General features: G+C 44.9%; 1 protein-coding gene across 1 annotated transcript; it reads right to left on the minus strand.

Moving 5' to 3' along the window:
• Window positions 1–967: 967 nt before the first annotated feature.
• LOC116502728 (zinc finger and SCAN domain-containing protein 2-like) lies at window positions 968–11,962 on the minus strand. Its single transcript, XM_032208629.1, has 4 exons — window positions 11,916–11,962; window positions 8,232–9,160; window positions 4,905–5,031; window positions 968–3,225 (listed from the first exon to the last, which is right to left on the minus strand). Exons 2-4 carry the CDS (start codon window positions 8,994–8,996, stop codon window positions 1,403–1,405), a joined length of 2,715 nt encoding a protein of 904 aa, XP_032064520.1. The 5' UTR covers window positions 8,997–9,160; window positions 11,916–11,962; the 3' UTR covers window positions 968–1,402.
• Window positions 11,963–13,999: the final 2,037 nt, after the last annotated feature.

Consider the following 13,999-nt stretch of genomic DNA (forward strand, 5'->3'; position numbering starts at 1 on the left):
ATAAATATGCTTGTCTTCTATGAACTTGTAGAACTATGATCAGAGAGACCACGCAAAAGCCGTGAAAGGTGACAACTCAGCTGCTGAGTTGAAACTGGCACAGGAAGGAAAACCATCAAGCTGCAGAAACCCAAATAAGCTGTTTGGAGTCTTCAGAAACAAACCAGCAGATAAGCCAAATCGATCAATTAAAAAAGCACTAAGGAAAAAAAAAAAGCAGAAAGAAAAGAAAGTTCAACAGCCAGAAAATGAAATGTGAAATATCTGAAGAAAATCAAGTCATTGGCAGAGGCAAAACCAAAAAAATTAGAACCAATGACTACAAGCAGCCCTCAACCTATGACTGTAATTAAGCCTTGAGTTACGATAAGTTACTGCGGTTGTTAACCAGGTCACCATGTGATCAGACCAGATCTCATGACATTTCTTGTGGCGGTTGTTAAGCAAATACTACTTAAATACTGCATTTTTTGGAGTATAAGCCACATTCCCCCCCCCCCCAAAAAGAGGGTGAAAATATGGGTGCATCTTATACACCGAATACAGCATTTTTGGCCTCCCGAAGCCCTGCCCCCTTTGCAAAAATGGAAGTGCAGAGTGTTTGGGAGGCCTGCAAAGTGCTCCTGGGGGCTGGGGAGGACAAAAATGAGCAAAAAACTGGCTCGTTCCCCCTCCCCCCTCCAAACCTCCAGGAGCACTCTACAAGCCTCCCAAAGCCTATGCATGCTCTGTTTTTTTGCCAAAAAATCAGGCCCATTTTTGCGAAAAATGGGCTGTTTTTTGCTCGTCTTTGCCCTCCGCCCCCAGCCATTTTGCAGGCCTCTTAAACTCACTGCATGCCCTGTTATTTGCAAAGAAAACAAGGCATACAGAGGGTTTGGGAGGCCTGCAGAGTGCAAAAACTTAAAAAAAAATTAGCTCTTCAAAATCTTGGTGCATCTTATACTCCGGTGAGTCTTATAACTCCAAAAAATATGGTAATAATATTTGTGTGTGTGTGTGTGTGTGTGTGTGAATCACTATGATGATGTGAATGCTGGTTGTTAAAGCAGACACACCAGTCATAAATGTGAATATAATTATAAACACAGTTTTGGTGAAAACCAGAAGTCCCAGTTTTCAGCAAAACCATCATTAAACACAGTCACATGACCACGGGACACAGCAAATCGCTGTATATCTGTCCTTGTTGCCTAAACCCCAAAGTATGGTCATGTGAGCTTGGTAGGGTACAAATTTCTGATCATCTTCAGGTAGGCTGTAGCATCAAACAGTCACCATCGGGACTTTTTTCCGACTGATGTACAAACAGCCCCCATAAATCTTCTGACACAGGAATATTTTCTCTTTTTAAGGGGCAGAAAGTCTTAACGTTCAGGAGATGGGTGGGTGAAGGTTGAGGTCAACATTTGCCTCCAAGATCTAGTTCAACTGTTTTATTTTCACATTCTGTGCATTTCTCTGCGTTTTGCCCCGAGAGGTTTTTCAAAGGGGCAATAAGGTTAGGCCTCCTGATGATGTCTCGCCCACACTCCAGGCACTGCCTTGGTCGAACCCTGGTATGGACGCTCTGATGAACCATAAGGTGAGAGCTGTTGTTGAAAGTTTTTCTGCAGAGCGAGCATTGAAATGTCTTTTCTTTCAACCGCATTTGTGCACGTCTAAGATCCAAACTCAGGGATAGTCTCCGGATGCACTCAGGACATTTCGACACCTTTTCTGCCTGGTCCCTGCACTGTCTGAAACCTTTCCCGCATTCTAAGCACCTTGCAACATCTTCTCCCACGTGGACTTTCTGATGTCGCGAAAGGACTGAGCTGGAGATGAAACTTTTCCCACAGTCCGAGCACACATGGGACCTCTGCCCTGTGTGGTTTTTCACATGCCTCAGAAGGTTGCACCTCCTGTCAAACGTTCTCCCACAATCAGAACACGAGTAGGATTTTTCTCCTGTGTGAATCCTCTTATGCAACAAGAGGTGTGAACTCCACCGGAAACTTTTATCGCAATGGGAGCAACGGTACGGCTTCTCTCCCATGTGAGTCCTCTCGTGGGATTTGAGATTCGGGGAGTTCCGGACGTTTTTCCCACACACTAAGCGCATTTGTGGCTGTTCTCCGGTGTGGATTCTCTCGTGAGCTATCAGACTCTGTCTCTGGCTAAAGCTTTTCCCGCAATGGGAACATTTATGTGGCTTCTCTCCTGTGTGGACCTTCTGATGCGCAGTGAGTTGCAAACTGTTCATGAAGGTTTTCCCACAGGCCGAACACTCGAACTGCTTCCGTTTGTGAGTCCGCATGTGTGCCGTGAGCTCAGAGCTGAGTTCAAAGATTTTCCCGCAGGCGAAACAGACCAACAAATCTTCCACGAGATGAGTCTTCTCGTGTTCCACCAGCTCCGATTTCTGACCAAAACCTTTTCCGCAGTGGGAGCATTCAGTTGTGTGAATTCTCTCGTGCTGCCGGCATTGCGAACTCCAGACAAAACACTTCCCACAGTACAAACACGTATATGGTTTCTCACCCGTGTGGGTTCTCTGGTGCGCTTTGAGACTTGACCCATTTTTGAAGGTTTTGCCACAGGCAGAACATTTGTAAGATTTCTTGCTTTCTGTATGGGTTCTCTGGTGTTTTAAAAGATCGGATTTCTGGCTACAACTTTTCCCACAGTCAGAACACACATGGGGTCTCTCCTCCACAAAGATCCTCTTGTGACCGTGATAGCCAAAAATACACCCACAATGAGGACATTTGTGGGGCCTCTGGCCCGTATGGGTCCTCTCACTTTCTCCACAGTGGGAACATTTGTACAGTTTCTCGCCAACGTGAGTTCTCTCGTGGCTCACCAGATGTGAACTGTTTCTGAAGATCTGGCCACAATGCCAACATCGGAACGGCTTCTCTTCAGCATCGGGGCTTTCAGTTCTCACAACCTTCAAGCTTTGATTCATGCTTTCCTCACTCCCGTTATCATTCATCTCCTCCTCCTCTTGGACAGCAGGGTCACTGAGCCCTGGGCCAACACTTTGGGGCGGAACTGACGGACCCACTCCCTTCTCAACATCACTTCCATTCTGCTTCGTTGCCGTATCGCGGTTTCCATCGGTCTCTTTGAAGGCCAGCAAATCAGTTTTGATGGCAGCTTTCAAGAACTTCCTCAGAGGCTTCCTTTTCTCAGAATTCTTCAGCTTTGGTTCACCACCTTCATTCAGCCACCCAATGCCTCCTAAAAGGAAGGAAGGAAAGTGGACAGTAACCAAAAAGTACGGTGTTAACCTGCTGCCTTGTTCAACCACCGTTTAAATACCATATTTTTCGGAGTATAAGATGCACCAAGATTTTGAAGAGGCAAATTTTTTTTAAAAAGTTTTTGCACTCTGCTGACGTCACAAAAACGGCCCGTTTTTTGTGAAAACAGGCCTGTTTTTTATCAAAAAAAAGGCATGCATAGTCTTTAGGAGGCTTGTAGAGTTCTACTGGGGGCTGGGGTGGAGGAAACAAGCAAAAAATGGCCCGTTCTTCGCTCATTTTTGCCCTCCCCAGCCCCCAGGAGCACTCTGGAGGCATCTTAAAGGCTATGCACGGCCATTTTTGCAAAGGGGGCGGGGTTTCGGGAGGCCAAAAATGCTGTATTCAGTGTATAAGACGCACCCAGATTTTCACCCTCTTTTTTGAGGGAAAAAGGTGCGTCTTATACTCCAGAAAATACGGTAGCATGTCTCCTTTTATAATTTAGTATCTTCACAAAACAGGTAACCTAACCTATCATCTTAACCACCCATCTCTCTGATAGACAGGCTGTATTTTTCCTGCTATTCTGGGGTGCCATCATAGGATGCAACCTTTCGACCCCAATTATGGTAGGAAGAGCGGACACTATAGACTTTAGTCAGTTGCGAAAAACATTCATGGTTGTGCAGAAAAGGCTTGAGGGGTTGATAACTGGATTGAAGTACTGGGATGGAAGGTTTAAGTGTCCACTATGGCAAGAGTCTCTAACCTTGGCAACTTTCAGACTTGTGGACTTCAACTCCCAGAATTCCTCAGGAGCATTGCTGGCTGAGGAATTCTGGGACTTGAGCTCCACATGTCGTAAAGTTGCCAAGGTTGGAGACCCCAGCCCTTTGGGATGAAAATAACTGCATTTCTATTGCTCACTTTCAAGCTGACTTATAATGGAGGCATCTCCCTATTGTCCATGAATGAAAATCCAGAAGACAAACAGAATGAACAATATATTATTGGTAGTAATTTAATTATTGTATTGGTATTTATGTGGATATGTACTGAGCTTAGGAATATTTTAGAATTAAACTGTTTATTGGGATCTTTGATGGTTTATTAAAGGTAAAGGTTCCCCTCACACATATGTGCTAGTCATTCCCGACTCTAGGGGGCGATGTTCATTTCCGTTTCAAAGCCGAAGAGCCAGCACTGTCCAAAGACGTCTCCGTAGTCATGTGGCTAGCATGACTAAACGCTGAAGGCACACAGAATGCTGTTACATTCTCACCAAAGGAGATCCCTATTTTTGTGCTTGCATTTTTTACATGCTTTAGAATTGCTAGGTTGGCAGAAGCTGGGACAATGACAGGAGCTCACTCTGTTACGTGGCACTAGGGATTCGAACTGCCAAACTGCTGATCTTTCTGATTGAGCCATGTGTCCCTTAGATGGCTTATTATGTTACACCAAAGATGTTTGAATTGTTGCCACGAGTCAGCTTAGATTTGAAGGCAGACAAGTTTAGCAAATAAATTTATAAATGTATTGCATACGTAGCAAGTATTGGCTCTTTTTTCTGCCTTTCTTGCAATTCAGGAAAGAGCCTCAATTATATATCTCCCAGGAAGAGTTATTTATTTATTATTCAATTTATGTGCGCCCCAATTCTCAGGAACTTACTATGGTTTTTCATGCCGTCACGTTTTGGTTTAACCAGTCCAAAATCTTCATCCTTTGGTGGTTCTGATGGTAACTGGCTTGACTTGGGGGCTTTTTCGATGTCATCTTCTTCTGATATCTCAATCACCTGGAAAAGTGGGGAATTCAGAGTTCTGAGTGAATTCATGTTGAAATTAAAATGTGCAACTAAGGAGTTGTTTGTTTATTTATTTGTATCCCACCATTATTACTTTTTTACTTTTCCTGTTGCCTCCCCAACAACAACCCTGTGAGGTGGGTGGGGCTAAGAGAGAGTGACTGGCTCAAAATCACTCAGCTGGGTTTCCTAGCTAAGGTGGAACTAGAACTCCTGGTTTCTAGCCTTGTGATTTAATCAGTAAACCATTATTTATTAATTAGATAAAGGTGAAGGTTCCCCTCACACATATGTGTTAGTCATTCCTGACTCTAGGAGACGGTGTTCATCTCCATTTCAAAGCCGAAGAGCCAGCGCTGTCCAAAGACGTCTCCATGGTTATGTGGCCGGCATGACTAAACACCAAAGGCACATGGAACGCTGTTACCTTCCCACCAAAGGAGATCCCTATTTTTCTACTTGCATTTTTTTCCATGCTTTCGAATTGCTAGGTTGGCAGAAGCCGGGACAAGTAACAGGAGCTCACTTTGTTACACGGCGCTAGGGATTCAAACTGCCAATCCTTCTGATTGACAAGTTCAGCGTCTTAGCCGCTGAGCCATGGCATCCCTAAAGTATGGTGCCGTACATTAGGCAAACCCCAGATAAATGGTTTGTCCAGTAACCATTGTGCCTCTGAGGTTTGACTGTGGTTTAGCCTGATGCTTAGACTTCATTTTTTAAAAAAAATTAAGTTGCCTTTGAGTTTTGAATGGCTTCGGTCCTACTGGTGTTCGAAGAGCCCTGAAGACTCTTTACAACAAGCATGACTGAAACCCCCTTTTCATCTTTTTCTTTGTTATCTCTGCCATATTCTTTGTTTTCTTGTCTCAACATTTTTAACAATTTCCACCATCCCCCCAGGTGAGGTTCTACTGTGTTCCAGGCCTGGCTTGCTCCATCTGATCCTCTGCTCCTGACATTGTTGATGCAACAGGCTAAGACCCCAGCTCATATCGCTCGCAGATCGCTGGCGGTGGGCCAAGGCAGCTATACAGGAAAGTGCCCATGGGCGCCGGGAATTTTGCACTCCAGATCCGGATTTCTGAGTGCAAACAAGTTTCTTATGCCCTGGGCATAAGTCTAACAGGGATTTGAACTGCCAAACTGCTGACCTTTCTGATTGACAAGCTCAGCATCTTAGCCACTGAGCCACCGTATCTGTCAGCCTCTGTTTCGCTACTTGCTTTCGGCTGCCATTGAAACAGGGAGGGGGAGGGGGAGGCATGGTATTTGGGAAGGGAAGTTCTAAGTACAGGAGAGATTTTTTTAAAAAAAAATTTAAATTTGTATGTTGCCCTTCTCCGGGAGGACTCAGGGTGGTGAACAATTCAAGGAGGAAAAAAAGGGGAACATAAAAGACAAAATACAAATAATAAAAGTAGACAACAGTCGCACAACCATACATGTCGAGAGGGGAGGGAACTCATCACCCCCAGGCCTGCCGGCAAAGCCAGGTTTTGACGGCTTTTCGGAAGGCCTGGAGAGAGGTGAGGGTCCGAATCCCTGCAGGGAGTTCATTCCAGAGGGCCGGAGCTGCCACAGAGAAGGCCCTCCCCCGGGTAATAGCCAGGTGGCATTGGCTGGTAGATGGCACCCGGAGGAGGCCAACCCTGTGAGATCTAATGGGTCTGTGGGAGGTAATTGGCAGCAGGCGGTCTCTCAAGTACCCAGATCCAATACCATGAAGGGCTTTATAAGTTACGACTAGCACCTTGAAGCGTATCCGGAGACTGATCGGTAACCAGTGCAGCTCGCGGAGGATAGGTGTAACGTGGGTGTACCGAGGTGTGAAAAGAGAGTTGGTCTCACTTTCTACTGCATTGGGCCCGCCAAGGCCAACTGTCCTGAATACCAACCTGATGATGCTTTTTGAAGATGGAACTCACATGACGCCTGAGGGATTTACAGATTGGACTATGGGATGGGGTTACTTGGGTCACATATTGATATGGTCCAAGGCTCAGGTGCCTCCTGGTGCCAACCAGTCTCTCTGCGTCCTGCTCGGAGTCGGAACCCTGTCCAGGGTCCTCCACATCCTCCAGAGCCGACTCATAGGGCCCCTCGCTGTCGGAGTCTGGTGGCAGCTCCAACGGCTCCTGCTGGGCCACAACAAGGAACCAAACTTCTCATTCATACAACAATAATCCCAGCAGACACAAGCTCATTTTACTCTTCAATTTTTATGAATTACCCAAGTATGGCGCTTAAAGCATTGTTAAGAGATCCTACACACCCACTTCATGGTCTCTTTCTGTTGCTCCCTTCTGGGGAACAACAGAAGGTTTCAAAATATTTATAGCAGGACTACTAGATTCTGAGACAGCCTTGTTCCTTATGCCATCCGTCTTATAAATTTTTAAGATTCACCACCACCACCACCATGTATATGTATGCATTCGAACTAGACTGTGATTTCTCTGTGTCATATATGTGTGTGTATACGGATATATGCATAATGACAATCCTTTGAGAGCTGAACTGCAATGAAATTTCATTTTAATGTATGCTGATTAGTGTACATTTAAAGTTCTGTTCTGTTGTTCTGTTCTATTCTATTCTTTCTCATCAATCATAATGTTGGAAGAAATGTACATCTGGGTTCAGTTCCAAGTGGGGGAAAAGACACTGGAAACATGGAGGCTGCTTGGAAAGGTGGTTTAATGGTGGACAGGATCACATGGCTTGGAGCTCCTGGGTGAAATGGGAAGAGATACTGAGAGTCCCTGGGTTTTATGCCCTATCTATAGCAGTAGCAGTAGCAATAGCAGTTAGACTTATATACCGCTTCATAGGGCTTTCAGCCCTCTCTAAGCGGTTTACAGAGTCAGCATATTGCCCCCAACAATCCGGGTCCTCATTTTACCCACCTCGGAAGGATGGAAGGCTGAGTCAACCTTGAGCCGGTGAGATTTGAACAGCCGAACTGCAGAACTGCAGTCAGCTGAAGTAGCCTGCAGTGCTGCATTTTGCCTCAGACCTTCCTTTGCTTAGCTGCTATCTTTTCATAACCAGCAAACGTACTCTTAATTCTGCAAAATGGAGTTAAGTGGTTTCTTTCTTAGTTGCTGAGGGAGGCTGGCTTGACAGTATTCCTATTGTGTGGTTATCAGCATCAAAATATCAACTTTCCAAGCTGGAAATACACTCACCTGCTCTTCCCATGTCTGGGTCTCTGCTCTCTTCAAGAGGAACTCCTCTGCTAAGGACACTGCATGGACACAAGTTTCTGGGCCATTTCTCCTGAGCCAGTTTTGTATATCCAAAGGCAAGGCAGACAGAAACTGCTCCAAGATGACCAAGTCCAAGATCTGCTCCTTGGTGTGTTTCTCTGGTTTCAACCACTCACGACAAAGTTCTTGAAGCTGCTGGCAAAAATCTTGAGGTCCCTTGGCCTCTTTGTAGCCCAGGGCCCGAAAACGACGGCATCTTGCCTCTGCCCTGATGGCTCCTTCAGCCAGTTCTCCAATCTTCTCCTTCCCACCATGGCCAACATCCAGAAGGGTGTCCCAATCCTCTTGAGTTGTCCCAAGGCAATGAGCCTCAATTTGGGAAATACACATTTCTTTTAACCATTTGCTGGCATCCATCCCTCCTTGGGAGGACATCCCAGGTAATTTTGGACCACTCCAGAGCTTTGGCTCAAGGCACTGTGGAACTTCACTTCTTCCCTGAGGATCCTCCAGTGTCTTCAGAAACTCCTGCAACTGGGCATCCCAATTCTTTGATGGATTTTCCTCTAGCTCTGCTTTCACATTACGCCCTGGCTCTACCTTGCTTTTTCCAATGTTTAGAAAATGTGTTCTTCCTTCTCCTGGCTTGGGGTCAATGGAGTCCCGTCCTTCCATTTTTATTTCAGGATCCATATTGTGATGTAGCAGAGACTGGGACACCTCTGCCTCTTGCGCAGTAGACATTTTCTCCTTCAAGGGCTGACCTGTTCTATTGTTGCCTTTATTAGCAGCATTCCTCAAAGGCTACTGCGGCATTAAGCAACAGATTTGACGCATTCAATGAAACTTATTCACCGATCAAAGAATCAGCATCTTCCACAAGTGCTTTCCACGGAGAAGGAAAAGTACTAAGAGAGAAAATAAGAGAGAAAAGACATTGGAACCAAAGCTCTGTTTTTCTGTGAACCTTTTTACAAAGGCATTGTTTACTATGGTAGTAAGCCAAAAAGGAGGTGGGGAGTATTGAGTTTATTATAAGGAACTGTTCTGATCACCCTCGTTCCACACCAAAGAACACTCCGAGCCAAAGATAAGTTACTGCATTTAATTAACAGACAGACAGATCCTTGGCAGCAAACTGGCACAGACAAGCTTGGGCAGCAATAAACACAGATAAGGCTTGGCAGCAATCCAGCCTGCCAAGCTCATAACAATGTTCTCTGACATTCATTCCTGCGTTGACTTCTGCAAGAGGGATGTATGCACAAGTAGTCTTTTTATAGTCTGGAGAGGAGCCTAATAACCACCAGCTGAGTGCAATTATCTCCTGTAACTGTGCAACTATTCCTGATGCCTATTAGCTCTTTGGTGCTGTGCATCCAGGAACAACTCACTACTGGCTTTCAGCTCACTCTCTCTTGTCTCCTCCCCACTGGTCCAAGGCTCAGGTGCCTCCTGGTGCCAACCAGTCTCTCTGCGCCCTGCTCGGAATCGGAACCCTGTCCAGGATCCTCCACATCCTCCAGAGCTGACTCATAGGGCCCCTCGCTGTCGGAGTCTGGTGGCAGCTCCAACGGCTCCTGCTGGGCCACAACAAGGAACCAAACTTCTCATTCATACAACAATAATCCCAGCAGACACAAGCTCATTTTACTCTTCAATTTTTATGAATTACCCAAGTATGGCGCTTAAAGCATTGTTAAGAGATCCTACACACCCACTTCATGGTCTCTTTCTGTTGCTCCCTTCTGGGGAACAACAGAAGGTTTCAAAATATTTATAGCAGGACTACTAGATTCTGAGACAGCCTTGTTCCTTATGCCATCCGTCTTATAAATTTTCAAGATTCACCACCACCACCACCACCATGTATATGTATGCATTCGAACTAGACTGTGGTTTCTGTGTGTCATATATGTGTGTGTATACGGATATATGCATAATGACAATCCTTTGAGAGCTGAACTGCAATGAAATTTCATTTTAATGTATGCTGATTAGTGTACATTTAAAGTTCTGTTCTGTTGTTCTGTTCTATTCTATTCTTTCTCATCAATCATAATGTTGGAAGAAATGTACATCTGGGTTCAGTTCCAAGTGGGGGAAAAGACACTGGAAACATGGAGGCTGCTTGGAAAGGTGGTTTAATGGTGGACAGGATCACATGGCTTGGAGCTCCTGGGTGAAATGGGAAGAGATACTGAGAGTCCCTGGGTTTTATGCCCTATCTATAGCAGTAGCAATAGCAATAGCAGTTAGACTTATATACCGCTTCATAGGGCTTTCAGCCCTCTCTAAGCGGTTTACAGAGTCAGCATATTGCCCCCAACAATCCGGGTCCTCATTTTACCCACCTCGGAAGGATGGAAGGCTGAGTCAACCTTGAGCCGGTGAGATTTGAACAGCCGAACTGCAGAACTGCAGTCAGCTGAAGTAGCCTGCAGTGCTGCATTTAACCACTGCACCACCTCGGCTCTATCTAGGCTTTGAACTTCCTGGAGCATAGGAAGAGTATCCTGATTGGTTGCCATCAGAGGTCATAGCTAGCTTAGTAGGTTGTCTGTGTGCTAAGTTTGGTTGAAACCTGATGGGTGGTGCAGTGAAGGGCAATGAAATGGGGTAGATCTTTGTTATGTAGAATAGACTGACACAGGCATTAACGGCCCATTAACAAAGGGGTGTATGTGTGAGTTTCTGCCTCTCTTGAGTTTCTACTTCTCTTTTCAGGGGAAATATTCTGCCCTTTTAATATTTCTTACAATATTTTCCTAGGAGAGTGGTGGGTACTAACTTCCTACAATAGTGGTAGGATAGTCATTCCTGACCTAAGTTATATTGTCACCTAGCAGATGGAGCAGATGGTAAGAATTATTGGACTGATTCACATGTAACACTAAATCTTCAGGAAGCATTCCTACTTCCTACTAAGCAATCAAACCACATAAAACGGTTTAGGGACAGCACAAAACCCAGTCAAACAGCCACCTGCAAAATCTAAGTGCAATTCAATTGCAACCCATAGGCGCGGATTACATGAAACCACAGGAAGCTTCACATGTTTAATTTTGTGCAGGTCTTAATTTTGTACCTTCCCATTCATATGCGTCTGATGCATGTGACAACGATCGTCCATTGCAGCGTACACGTGTCTCACATCAAGACTATCCAGTTGTGAGGACATTTTACAATGCTGGGATTGCTAATGGTGCACCCCCCCCCAAGGGACAAAAGTGCAACGCTTAAAACAAGACACGCACAACCCAAACAATTGCACTAGCTGACATAAGAATAGGATCCAACACACACTCACACAAACACACGTACACACGTGTCAAACGCGGCTGAAATGCAAAGGGAACAAAAAAAATGGCAGTTCAGACAGAAAATTCTCCCTCTCATCTCCGCCCATAAAGATCTAGAAAGAAAACATTAAATCCGTGGCCCTTTCAGGATGCAAAAAGATCTAAGTAAAGCATCTCCTCTCACTCTCTGGGGTTGCTTATAGGAGATCGCAATTAAAAGCCTTTTAAAAACATTATCTGGCACACCGCCGTAGCCTTTCCTCCCCGCGGCTTTTTAAAAGGACCATTTTTTTTTTTTTGCATTGCGCTCCTTAAAAAATTTGCAAATTCACTAATCTCTCCCTGCTTACAAAATACTTACACAATCATTCCCAGGCCAGTACAGACAGAATAGAACTTTCCTTTGGGCACAGGGCTTGTGCCTCTCTAGGCTTTACAATTCTATCGTATTAACCCTTCCCAGCAATGTTCCTTAGTTGTGGGCATATACCAGGGTAATAAGGCTAGAGCAATGCAGGTAGTCCTCGATTTACGATCACTATTTAGCCCTGTTGGAAGACATGTCCTTCTGGGTTCGGCTCCAAGTGAGGAAAAAGACACTGGAGACAGAAGGCTGCTTGGAAAGATGGTTTATTGGTGGACAGGACCACATGGCTTGAGTCCTGAACAGAAAAGGTGATCACATGCTTCAATGTTGGTGGAGAAAAAGAGAAGGGCTGAAGAGAAGCTGAGTCCCTGGTTTTATGCCCTCTCTGGCCTTTGATCTTGAGCTTGCATTCTGATTGGTTGTCAGACTCCCATGGGGCCATGCAGGGGCAACTCTCTAGACTGCGTTTTGAATCCAGATTTGGTTGAGTGCTCAGATGCCATGTGGGGAGTTGGGCAAAGGGACAATATTATCATGCCTTAATCCCATTACTATTAAGCTGAAGGGGAGAACTCTTTATTATGTAAAGGGACTGGCTTGGCCTTCTTAATGGCTCATTGATAAAGTGGGTGGGGGCAGGAAGATACAGGGAGCTATTCTCTCTTTATAAAACATGTTTCTTCCTTTTCACATCCCGAGAAATATTCTGCCTTTTCAATATTTCCTAGGATATTTCATTTTTCTGGGAGAGGGCTGGGTGATAACTTCCTACAGCCCAAAACACTTGTTACTGAGTGAAACATTTGTTCCGTGGATTTTTGCCCCATGTTACGACTTTTTGTGCCACAGCTGTTAAGTGAATCACCGCAGTTGTTAAGTTAGCAACATGGTTGTTAAGTGAATCTGTCTTCCCCATTGTCAGAATATCACAAAATATTCACATACATATGAACCAGTTGACAAGCGGCTGAATTTTGTTTACATGACCCTGAGGATGCTTCTAATGCTGTAAGTGTAAGAAAAGGTCATAATTCACTTTTTTCAGTGTCATTTTAACTTTAAAGTGTCACTAAGTGAACTGTTGTAAGTTGAGGACTACCTGTACAGATAGTACAGGTAGCCCTCGATCTGCGACCACAATTGATCCCAAAATTTCTGTTGCTAAGCAAGACAGCTGTTCGGTGAGTTTTACCCCATGCATGACCTTTCTTGCCACAGTTGTTAAGTGAATCCTTGCAGTTGTTCAGTTGGTAACATGGTCGTTAAGTGGATCTGGCTTCTCCATGGACTCTGCTTGTCGGAAGGTTGCAAAAGGGGATCAAATGACCCCAGGGCTCTGCAACCGTCATAAATACGAACAGTTACTAAGCATCCAAATTTTGATCATGAGAGCAGGAGGATGCTGTAACAATCATAGCTGTGGAAAAGTCGTACCACTTTTTTCAGTACTGTTGAGCCTTTGCACGGTCACTAAATGAATGGTCGTAAGTCGAGGACTACCTGTCTTCATTTCATTGACAGTTCATTTAGGGACTCTTCAACGTTAACAGCAGCCCTGAACAAAAAGTAAGTTACGACCATTTTTCACACTTATGACTGTTGCAGCATTCCCACGGTCGCGTGATTGACATTCAGATGCTTGACAACTGACTCACACTTATGACGGTTGCGGTGTCCCGGAGTCATGTGATCCCTTTTTGGGGACCTTCTGACAAGCAAAACCAACGGGGAAACCGGAGTCACTTAACAACCGTATTACTGATTTTTACAACTGCAGTGAATTCGCTTAACAAATGTGGCAAGAAAAGTTGTAAAACGGGGCAAAACTCACTTCCATATCCACTTCATACCCAATTCCAGCCTTTGTTCTTTATATGTTTTAGTCTCCAGTCCCCCAATCATCTTTGTTGCTCTTCTCTGCACTCTTTCTAGAATCTCCACATCTTTTTTTACATCGTGGCGAGCAAATGATGGCACTAAAACTATCCCTCTTAAAGCAGTGTTGGCAACTTTAAGCTGTATGGACTTCAACTCCCAGAAGTCCCCGCTCAGCGTGGTTTAGAAGCACTTCCGCTACC

Source organism: Thamnophis elegans, chromosome 2, assembly GCF_009769535.1.
Source record: "Thamnophis elegans isolate rThaEle1 chromosome 2, rThaEle1.pri, whole genome shotgun sequence".
In the NCBI taxonomy this organism is placed as follows: Eukaryota; Metazoa; Chordata; class Lepidosauria; order Squamata; family Colubridae; genus Thamnophis; species Thamnophis elegans.

Bases quoted from the DNA above. Each gene is read 5' to 3' on its own strand.
- LOC116502728 (XM_032208629.1), bottom strand. From the start codon at position 8,996: ATGTCTACTGCGCAAGAGGCAGAGGTGTCCCAGTCTCTGCTACATCAC. The intron at 5,032-8,231 runs GTGAGTGTATTT...CCACTTTTCCAG, and splicing joins CCCAGACATGGGAAGAGCAG to GTGATTGAGATATCAGAAGA. The intron at 3,226-4,904 runs GTAAGTTCCTGA...CCTTCCTTTTAG, and splicing joins TGACGGCATGAAAAACCATA to GAGGCATTGGGTGGCTGAAT.